This window comes from Osmerus mordax, chromosome 19, assembly GCF_038355195.1.
Source record: "Osmerus mordax isolate fOsmMor3 chromosome 19, fOsmMor3.pri, whole genome shotgun sequence".
Lineage (NCBI taxonomy): Eukaryota > Metazoa > Chordata > Actinopteri > Osmeriformes > Osmeridae > Osmerus > Osmerus mordax.
This window is the reverse complement of record NC_090068.1, coordinates 2709820-2720481: the sequence shown is the minus strand read 5'-3', so window position 1 is coordinate 2720481 and position 10662 is coordinate 2709820. Positions and strand designations below refer to the sequence as shown.

The window sequence follows — 10662 nt, the reverse complement described above, 5'->3', positions numbered from 1 at the left end:
CGGTACAACGGATAGTGTGGATCCAATAAGATCACGCCGCGTTCTGGGCCCTATGGTGAGAGCAAGCCGGTGATAACAAGGGAAATCCAAAACCTTTATTAGTGCGACTCTGACCCGATTTTTGGATCGAGCGAAAATAGTGAACTGTACCACGCAGACCAGTCAATCAAGAATAGCTGCAACTACTGAATGTTATTCTCGTTTTAATCACGTGTAAAATAGGTAGCTAGCTAGCCAGCTAACCGCTCAATTTACTGAGCTGGCTGAATGGTAAGTTGAGTTCTGTCATGCCGTTATCATCATTGCATTTGTTAGTAGATAGGCTACATTTCCTTGATTCAGGCTTGATTTTTGTTATTTATCTCGAACGGTAAAGCGATTCAGGTTGTCATTACAAGTGATCTAGTTTCATACAAGATAGATGGCAACTGTTTTTGCAAACATTTGCATTTAAAGTGCTGTCTTTAATAAAGGGATGTTCTTAGGCCAGTGTTGGCTTTATAAAAACGTGTTGTTCCAACATGATGTACCTCTACTTAGACATTTCTAGCACAAAAGTAGGGTAACTCCGCCTTAAGTGATTGCTGTCGCATCACCTGTGTTTCAATAACGTTAACATGAATACGTCATTGGCTCTAGACGTTTCTACACTCATATAGTGCCCTTTGTTGTATTGCAATAGACATGCTATAGGGCCAAGTTATCCTACCAACTTACTCACAGGTTTATTTGCCAATGAAAATGTATTGGTAAACGTTTGTCTATGTCTGTCATTTCATCATGTTTACTCCCCAATGACCCATCAGCTATCCTGCTGGCTAATTGAGACAGCCGAATAGGACGAATTAGGTTAGCTACAACAGCTGCATTAATGGCACGTGTGGCTTCCGTACAATCTGGTGGGCGGGATCAGGCCAAAGGAGGTCTATTGCACGTTACCTATTACAGGACATGACACTATAAGCACCAGAAGAACATCAGCACACTGTCACCCCCTAGAGTCGAAGATGTTGGTAACAATGTCAATTAGATTATCTCAATAAACTATCTCGCATGCTCTTTGATGTGGAATCGTTTCTCCACCCTTTATCAAAAACACTCAAAAGGATGGAAACGTCTAGGTGTATTGTATGCATCTTCAGTTCCGTCAGGAATTGCCGTTTCGGAGCATTCAATGTTGTGCTTAAATTTTTTACAGGTAAAAATGGAGAAGATGACTGTATGTGCTCTCATGTGCCTTGTTTTGGTATTGCTGCCTTCTCACACAGGTATGACAAGTATATTATCATTAAAAACAATTTACAACACATATTACCTATCTTTATTGACTGACTTGAGCTGGTATCCCATGTTTGAATATGTATACATAATGCAATTAATATTGTGACTAATCATGTAAACTTTTTGCACTACATTTAACAACTCATAATTATAATTTGCATTGTTTCTTGTACATGTGCAACTCCAGACATTTTCATTATCTCTTATTTTTCCTCTAATAGTATATCTTTCGTTGTAACTTATTTCCAGCCTCTGTAGCAGTCATGTCGGTCGACTTGGGTAGTGAATGGATGAAAATAGCAATAGTTAAACCTGGCGTGCCAATGGAAATTGCACTGAACAAGTGAGTGTGTTACCATATTAAAATGTCATGAAATAAGGGTCTGCACTAGTAGCAAGTGTTTTTTTCCTTTTCAGAATACTTGCTGATGGTTTATTCAAATATTGAGTTGCTGGTATGCTAATGTAGCCTAGTTTGTGATACTCAAGAATTTTGTCTTTGCTAAATCATCTTGGATCGCTCAATTGATTTAAATTGTCTCTTTTCCCTTAATTGTCTAAGGGAATCGAGAAGAAAAACTCCAGTTGCTGTGTGTTTGAAAGAGAATGAGCGACTTTTTGGAGATGGTGCATTAGGAGTGGTAAGATATTTTTTTTTAACGATTTTGGAAAACTAGATTCAAACCTTTTTTTAATTAAATGTGTGGTTCAGTCAAAGTATTACACTTTAAGCTTAAGTCTGTAATATTTTTTCCACTTTGGTCTGAAATAAAAGTAAACATCTGTAACCAAATATTCTTTCTCTTTTCTCTTCAGTCTGTGAAGAACCCCAAGTTTGTTTACAGACATCTTCAGTCCCTGCTAGGTAAGAAGCATGACAACCTCCAGGTGGCGCTCTACCAAAAACGTTTTCCAGAGCATCAACTACTTAAAGAAGAGAACCGGGGTACCGTTTACTTCAAAAACTTGGAGTAAGTTTTATCTGACCATTTTCACTTGCCTCAATTTCAATTAGCAGTTTCTGTCTTCTATCAAATAAAAAACTATTGAAAAGACAGGACTGCATGACTTTGACATGCATCATCATAATGATTAAGAGAAGAAATGGTGCTTGATGGCTAAACAGGGTCATATGGAATGTGATTATAGTTGGACAGTTTAAGAGGCTTCAGTAATGTTAACTTGCTTTTATGTGGTTTCTGTCCCACAGAGAGATGCAGTACACACCAGAGGAGCTGCTGGGGATGGTTTTGAACTATTCATGTAGCTTGGCTCAGGACTTTGCTGGTTGGTTTGTTTTACAGAATGCCGTTATGTGAGTAGAAACCCCTGTATGCAGAAGTAGGACAATCACACTGACAAGTTTTTGTTTTTTGAATTTGTCTTTTCACAGAGCAGCCCATTAAAGATGCAGTTGTCACCGTTCCAGCCTTTTTCAATCAGGCAGAGCGTCGGGCCGTCTTGCAGGCCGCCCAGATGGCAGGGCTGAAGGTCCTTCAGCTCATTAACGACAACACAGCCGTGGCCCTGAACTACGGAGTGTTCCGGAGGAAAGACATCAACAGCACAGCACAGGTGCGCTTCTACCTTCACTAACAAACTTGCATGGCCAAATAAAAGTTTCACTGCCAAATTCCAGTTGACCCAAGAATCTCCCTCTATTTCTCTCTCTTCTAGAATGTGATGTTCTTTGACATGGGCTCTGGCAGCACAGTGGCCACCATTGTCACTTACCAGACAGTAAAGACCAAAGACGCAGGCGTTCAGCCACAGCTGCAGATCCGAGGTGTAGGGTGAGTCAAGGCAGTCTGTAGGTAGGCCAACACTGTTACGATATGTTCTCAACACACCATTTATGCACTCGCCTGTGCAACCCCCTACACCTACTCAGACCAACAAAAAAAGCATATACCATATATGTTTTTTTATGTAATCAATTTTAGGGATGCACCGATATGGAAATTCTGGCTGATACCGATAACTTTATATTTGGAAGCCGATAACCGATATATGCTGATAAATACAAAGCCTGAGTCTGAATACAGAAGCAAAAGGCAACCAAATAATGGCTTTTATTAAAACCTTAAATGCACAAAAAATCTAGATCTTTCTTTTACCAAAATGAACAGATTTCTTACATTTTACAATTATAGATTCCCATGGCCTACTTTCTTTTATAAAAATAAAATATATTGCTTTTAATTTATCAACCACATTTTCTTATCGGACCAATAATAATAATAATAATAATAATAATAATAATAATAATAATAATAACAACAACAACACTGAAAATAAACCATTTATCGGCCTAAACCAATCTGGCCGCCAATTATATTGTGCATCCCTAATAATTTTTGCATTGTGGTGACGACCTTCCCCATGAACAAAAAAATCGCCCAGCGTCATAAATCAGAACTGTTGCCTCCTTTTTGTATATGCACCCACCCAGCCTAGCTTTGGTGTCATCCACAGGTTTGACCGCTCACTTGGGGGCTTTGAGATGGAGCTGAGGCTTAGGGACCACCTGGCCAAGCTGTTCAACGAGCAGAAGAAGAGCAAGAAGGACGTACGGGAGAACCACCGCGCCATGGCCAAGCTCCTTAAGGAGGCTCAGAGGCTGAAGACGGTGCTTAGTGCCAATGCTGAATTCATGGCCCAGGTGAATTGTTGCGTGATGTCCCTGGTGTTAACCTCTCCCCTCTTGAGCCTCCATCCCTTTATCCTGCTTCCAGCTGTCCTGCTTTATTCCTCTGCTATTTGGTGCTCTGTAATTTTTCAGGAAAGGCTTACAGTGAATGGCAGGCATTGTGCATTCGATTCCCATCTGGACTTGGATGTTTTCAACACAACTGGATTTGCTGCTATGATATTTTACAATGACACTTGGATTGTGATGTATGGGAGACATACTGTTTTGTGTGGCTGTGTATTGGTGTAAATACGTATATGCCCTTCTATGGGCTGGCAGGATTTGGGTAAGGTGCATTTAGAGTAGCGTGTTTTGATACCACAATACCTGTCTGTCTTCCTGTCTCCTCCCATGCAAGCATTTTGCTTAAGCTGCTGCTGCAGTAAACCGACTGAGCTCCAGCTAATGGGCTCTTTATCTAACAGCCAGTTGGTGGCACTGAAGAGAACACTCATTACTGAAGTGGCTCAGTTTGGGTCAGCAGTAGTAATGAGTAGCTGGATGTTAAATGGTTTTTGGAGTAGCGACTGTAGAAAGACTGACAGAGTGGGGTGATGGTCAAGAAGAAGGAGCAGAGCTTTTGTACACCAAACCTTTCCCAGATAAGGGCAGAGTGCACATGGTACATTCTCTGTTGGGAAAGGTTAAGTGCATACTATAATTTTCCTAATGAAACAGCAGTATTTTTATACTACTCATTACTGTATGCTTAGGAGACACTTGGTGAAGAGTTGTGTGGTTTTCTTCAGCTGTCTGTGTCCTTTGCGTACTCATCGCTCCTGTATGAATGTTTCAGGTGGAAGGGCTGATGGATGACATTGACTTCAAGTCTAAGGTCACCCGTGTGGAGTTTGAAGCCCTGTGCACCGACCTGTTTGAAAGAGTGCCTCACACTGTGCAGGAGGCTCTCAGCTCTGCTGAAATGTCCCTGGTCAGTCAACTCTCCATCCTAGTTGTCCTTCCTAGCTACCATTTGATTAAATCTGAGCAAGTTGTCACCAGATCAACAGTTAAGTGAATGAGGCTTATTGCGTGCCTTCCTGACCCAACAGGATGAGATTGAGCAGGTCATCCTTGTAGGTGGAGCCACCAGAGTGCCCAAAGTTCAGGAGGTCCTCCTCAAAGCTGTGGGCAAGTAAGTGTTGATCAATATGCCATAATGGCAGAAGGGTGCAGATGTTGACTGTACATAGAGGGAAGTTGTGTGAATCCAATCATCTAGTTATTACACTTTGGACTTTGCACATTGGATGTAGGAACTGCATATATTGTATTTCATAAACTATAGGCTTGTGTTTTTAATGGATTTGTATTATTGACCAGAAATGCTGACATGGGATTTGACATTTAAGCGGTTGAGCGAAGGGCTCGGTGGTCACAACCACAGTGGCCTGTTTTCCCTCGTATGGTTTTGTGCTTACTGTGTGTTTTGACTTTTCTCAGAGAAGAACTGGGAAAGAACATCAACGCAGACGAGGCAGCAGCCATGGGGGCTGTGTACCAGGCGGCTGCTCTCAGCAAGGCCTTCAAGGTCAAACCCTTCCTTGTTCGAGATGCAGCAGTGTTCCCGATTCAGGTAGTGCAGGCCGTCCTCTAGTTTCACCATATTACATTCAACTATCAGCCACTGTGTACCACAGTGCATTTCAGTCATGCAACAGATTTTAAAAGCATTAGCTGTTTGGATTCACACAAACCTGGCAACATCTGTCTGTCTCTCAAGGTGGAGTTCACTCGCGAGTCGAAAGAGGAGGACGGAAGCAAGAGCCTGAAGCACAACAAGCGTATCCTGTTCCAGAGGATGGCGCCCTACCCCCAGCGCAAGGTCATCACCTTCAACCGCTACACTGATGATTTTGCCTTCTACATCAATTATGGAGACTTAAGCTTCCTGGGGCAAGAAGATCTCAGGTACATGAAGATATAAACTGAGTGATGTTTTGTAGTTTTGACATGAATAATATGTAAATTTGCTGTTTGCACATGAAGTTCACTCCATTTTAGTACTAGTCAGCTTTCGTAGCAATTTTCTAATATTAATACCTCTTATCATTCAAATATAAAAAATTCAAAACGTCAAACAACCTCCATCTTGTCAATGTTCATGCAGCGTGTTTGGTGCTCTGAACCTGACCACAGTGAAGCTGTCTGGGGTGGGCAGCAGCTTCCACAAACATGTTGATGCAGAGTCCAAGGGCATCAAGGCCCACTTCAACATGGATGAGAGTGGAGTCCTTCTGCTAGACCGGGTCAGTGATGTAGCTTAGTAATTGAAACATTTTTACATTACCACACAGGCACCTTTTCATTAATTACACAAATAACATGAAGGATCTCCTCCTTTTGGGGTTTGGACATTTTTGAAGTTTTGGTTGCTGTTTTAGGTTGAGTCCGTTTTTGAGACTATTATGGAGGAGAAAGAAGAGGAATCGACACTGACAAGTAAGTTTGGTGCTTGTGTAAAAGGTAAAATAACAATGAAAATGGCCTCCCTTCATTTGATTCTATTTATAACTGCTCTCCCTTGTTTATCTGTGTCTAGAACTGGGAAATACCATCTCTAGCCTTTTTGGAGGGGGGACATCAGAACCAAACGCAAATATGACCGAGCCAGTTCAAGTAAACCTTTTACTTTCTCAATTTCTCATGCTTACTTCTGCAATGTACATGTTGACACTTAAGTGCATGTGCTAGCCGGATCTCACCATTACTTGCAGTATTCCCTACCATCAGGCAAACAAAATGTTCCAATTTCTCAGCTTTTTTCTGTATTGCAATATGATATATTTCTCCATCTCCAGGATGAGGAGGAGGTGCCTCCAGAGCCTGGGAAGGAGCAGGAGGAGCGGGGCAAGACGAAGGAGGAGGCTGGTCAGGAGGAGAACCAGGAGGTCAAACGGGAGGCTGAGGATCAACCTTCAGATGCACTGGACACAGATAAGGAGAAGGCTGAAGAACACGGAGCCAATGGGAAATCTGGAGATCCTCAGGTGAGTAGACTGTTCAAGTTCAAGTCTTTTATTGTCAGATGCACAGAACAACACAAGGTCAGACTGGGCACTGACATTCTTAGGACAAGACAACGCAAGGCAACCTGGCATAACATGACATATGTACACAGAACATAGATTACATCTATGCTAAATAAGTAAACCTTCTAAATATACAGATAATATTCTATACAATATACTAAACCTCTAATACACATAATAACCTATACTAACCTTATAAACCTATTCTAGGTGTACATTTATCAGCTGTCTTGTTATCCAAAATCATGCATTAAGTATGAAGGAGGAGGGGGTGGCTTTTGCTCCCAGAAAGCAGATGGAATGCCAAAGACGCTAATTAAATCCCTTAAAGCAGGATGAAAAGGAAGGTGACAAAACAGAAACCAAGGAAGAGGAGAAAACTGCAGAGGAAGAAGCAGCTGAGAAGAAAGTCAAGTCCCAGAAGAAGGCCAAGATCTCTGAAGAAATTACTGTAGAACTGCTGGTCAACGATATCGTCAACCCTACCCTCGACCAAATCGACACCTCCAAGAAAAAGTATGCTGCTTGCAATCTCATTTATGAAGGAAAAATATTTCTTCCATTGCGCTAGGATTGCTCAAACTCGATGATCTGAGCTGCGTTTTTGTTCTTTTAGGGTTATGGTAGTTTGAGAATTTTAACAGATGTTCTGTTCCCTTTCAAGGTTACAAGACCTTACTGACAGAGACCTGGAGAAACATGAGAGAGAGAAGACGCTGAACAGTCTGCAGGCTTTCATCTTTGAGACACAGGTAAAGATCCTTTTTTAAAGTTTCTTGTTGACCTCAGTCAACTGAAACGGTGGAAAAGTTAAATTAGAATCAATCAATAAAAAAGGAACCCACTGATCAAGTCCTAGGGTTGAGGGGTATGGTAGTGTTTAAATTGGTCTATATGGGGCACCCCGATAGTGTGACTTGTACCACACCTGTAGGACAAGCTTTACCAGGACGAGTTCCAGGCGGTGGTGTCTGAGGAGGAGAAGGAGGAGATTTCAGCCAAGCTAAGTCAGGCCTCTGAGTGGATGGATGAAGATGGCTATTTGGCTGCCACCAAAGAACTGAGGGAGAAACTGTCAGGGTTGAAGAAGCTGTGCAAGGCCATGTTCTTCAGGGTGGAGGAACGCAGAAAGTGGCCTGACCGGCTGGCTGCCCTGGAGAGCATGCTCAACACCTCTTCCTACTTCCTCAGGTGAGGGCCCTGGTGGTTGCCATCATTGTGATCTCACCAGGGTTTGAACAAGGCAATGGAATACTCTTAAGGGATTGCTAGAGTTTTGATGAATTGTATATGGTCATGTTTGAGATCTGACATGATAATTTACCTTATCTTTATAGGAGTGCAAAACTCATTCCTGAGGATGACCAGATCTTCAGTGAAGTTGAGCTGAAGACTTTGGAGAAAGTCATCAACGAGACCACAGTACAGTAATTCTTTGTGGCTTATTTTATTTCTGTACACATGTTGTGCATTGTTATTCAACCTTTGAAACAGAAACCAAGCTATTTTAATCTCTTCTTCCTCACAGACATGGAAGAATGACACGGTGGCGGAGCAAGACAAGCGTTCTCCCACAGAAAGGCCTGTCCTGTTGTCCAAAGACATTGAGTCCAAATTGGCCTTGCTGGACCGCGAGGTCAACTATCTGCTCAACAAGGCCAAGTTTGCTAAGCCCAAGGCCAAGCCTAAACCCAAGAACAGCACCAATTCAGAAGGCAGCAAAGCTAACGGTACTGCTGAAGAGAAAGTAATTCCTCAAACGGAGGAAAGCACAAAAGGTGCGTGGGGGCATTTTTATGAGTATTCCAAGTTATGTATGTGCTAATTGTAAACTTCACTTTTTGTGTATTTTATTATTTTATTTTTTTAAGTGATTGACTATATTGAAATTATCCATCTGACATCCAACAGAAAGTGTTGTGCCACCGGTTGAGGAGACATCCACCGAAGAGACTATCGGACAGGATGCAGAGCCAGCCATACAATCACAGATTTTGGATGAAACGAGTACAGGTACATCTGCCATGGCAACAGGTTTTGCCATAGGAACTTTCTGCATATGTGCACTGCTGTATAGTCTTACAATAACTCAACAGCAGTGTGCAGTGGTTGGAAAAATTTTTTGTAGTTGTGATGTATCGTTTAGCCTTTTGTTTTAAATCTATCCAAATGCGTTTCCAGCTAAACAAGTATAATTTTTATTTATTTCAATTCACAGAAACACCTGAGAAAGAACGATCCGAAAACCACATAGAGGATGAATTATAACAGCTGGAACTGAAAGGAATACTTTTGTTGTATTTATTGACAATGTTAAGTTGTTACGTTTCTTCTGTGTTTTGATTTCGTTTTGCCCCTCCAAAAAATAGTAATAATAACTTAGAAGTGGGAATGTATCAGACTTTGAGACATTTTGACCAGTCTTACACCCGTTATCCCACCACCACCTCCTCCTGTTTCATGTTTTTTTTTGGTTGTCTGTGATGCTGTGCTGCAGAGCACTTACAAACCCTGGAAAACCAGCAAATGAAATCAACCCCAATAGCTCCTTTTTGTGAGTCACACCATTGTCTGAAACTAAGGAATTTCAAATACTGTTAGTTTTATTTATTATCATGCATTTTCATACAGCAACATATGTTTGTCCAATACAGCTGCATCTTGCATACTGTGTAAAAAAGGACCAACTCCAATTAAGTGCAGCAGTGCGTTTCATGTTCTGGTCAAAAAGGGTTGTCTTCATGTGCTGTTATCTTCAAAAGTGTCTTTGGTTCACAAAGGGCAAATGGCTATTGTGCAGTTTTGTATAATTCAAAGCCAATTTGTATATCTTGGAGTGATAATGATGCCACTGCTGGAAGAGAAATGGTTTGTCATAAGAAGGAAATCCTACAGAATGCCTTGAGGTTTCTTACAGTACATGTCGGGGTCAGAAATTTAAATGAATGCTACGTTGTTTTTTCTAAAAGAAAAAACTAACAAATCTCTCAAATTGGATATAAAGTGACAAGGTTTGGCCATGAAAATAAAATTGATACTGCCAAGTTATTGCTTACCCAGTTGGAATGTACCTTCCAATTGGAATGAGCTTGGCTATGACAAACCCACCCTCAACTCCTTGTTGCCTGTAATTTTTCTGTCTTTTCCTCCTGATACAGTTTTTAGATATTTTCCCTATTTCAATTACCAATTATGAGTTTAAGATTTTCAGTTTGAACCTTTAGGACTGCTGTACTGACAGGAAAATAACCAGATGGTTATCATGCCTCATGTGCTGCTTGGCCCAAGAAGTGCAGTTTTGTTTTTGTTTTGGTATTGCTTTTTGCTTTCAAATTTTGGCCTACCTTTGCCCTTGGGACAAATCATCAGAGGTTGGGTCCTTGGATCTTGACCTTAACAAATGAAAGGAAATGGATGACTGACTTGGATCAGTAGGCATGTTCTGGGTTGTTTACACTAACGATTTGACAAATTAGACCAAAACAGTAAATATTGAAAATAAATAAGTGCCCAGTAAATATTGAACTCGTTTCACCTCAGATGGCTGGATTGTGAGCAGAAGACAATACCTTATTGGGAGTGGGAGATGCCAATGTTTTCTTTCTAAAATGTTAATAATAAAGGTTTTGTTTTTATGTCTTCTCCCTTAAATATCTT

At 41.1% G+C, this 10662-nt stretch overlaps 1 protein-coding gene across 3 annotated transcripts in view; it reads left to right on the top strand.

Annotated features, from left to right (window-relative positions):
• Positions 1–10640, top strand: part of hyou1 (hypoxia up-regulated 1) — a 94357-nt gene extending 83717 nt beyond the window's left edge. Inside the window, exons 1-24 of one of the 3 annotated variants that reach the window (XM_067256850.1) lie at positions 43–270; positions 1199–1268; positions 1531–1624; positions 1844–1922; positions 2098–2252; positions 2492–2568; positions 2675–2856; positions 2959–3074; positions 3757–3943; positions 4770–4904; positions 5026–5108; positions 5417–5549; positions 5697–5884; positions 6084–6222; positions 6358–6415; positions 6516–6592; positions 6775–6963; positions 7340–7521; positions 7670–7757; positions 7940–8196; positions 8343–8427; positions 8534–8783; positions 8917–9018; positions 9224–10640. In XM_067256850.1, coding sequence (XP_067112951.1) covers positions 268–270; positions 1199–1268; positions 1531–1624; positions 1844–1922; positions 2098–2252; positions 2492–2568; positions 2675–2856; positions 2959–3074; positions 3757–3943; positions 4770–4904; positions 5026–5108; positions 5417–5549; positions 5697–5884; positions 6084–6222; positions 6358–6415; positions 6516–6592; positions 6775–6963; positions 7340–7521; positions 7670–7757; positions 7940–8196; positions 8343–8427; positions 8534–8783; positions 8917–9018; positions 9224–9273 — 2979 coding nt within the window. In that variant the 5' untranslated portion in view covers positions 43–267 and the 3' untranslated portion in view covers positions 9274–10640. Of the gene's footprint in view, positions 1–42; positions 271–1198; positions 1269–1530; positions 1625–1843; positions 1923–2097; positions 2253–2491; positions 2569–2674; positions 2857–2958; positions 3075–3756; positions 3944–4769; positions 4905–5025; positions 5109–5416; positions 5550–5696; positions 5885–6083; positions 6223–6357; positions 6416–6515; positions 6593–6774; positions 6964–7336; positions 7522–7669; positions 7758–7939; positions 8197–8342; positions 8428–8533; positions 8784–8916; positions 9019–9223 lie in introns of those variants that run through there. The other 2 variants (XM_067256849.1, XM_067256852.1) reach the window with 2 other exon arrangements.
• Positions 10641–10662: the final 22 nt, after the last annotated feature.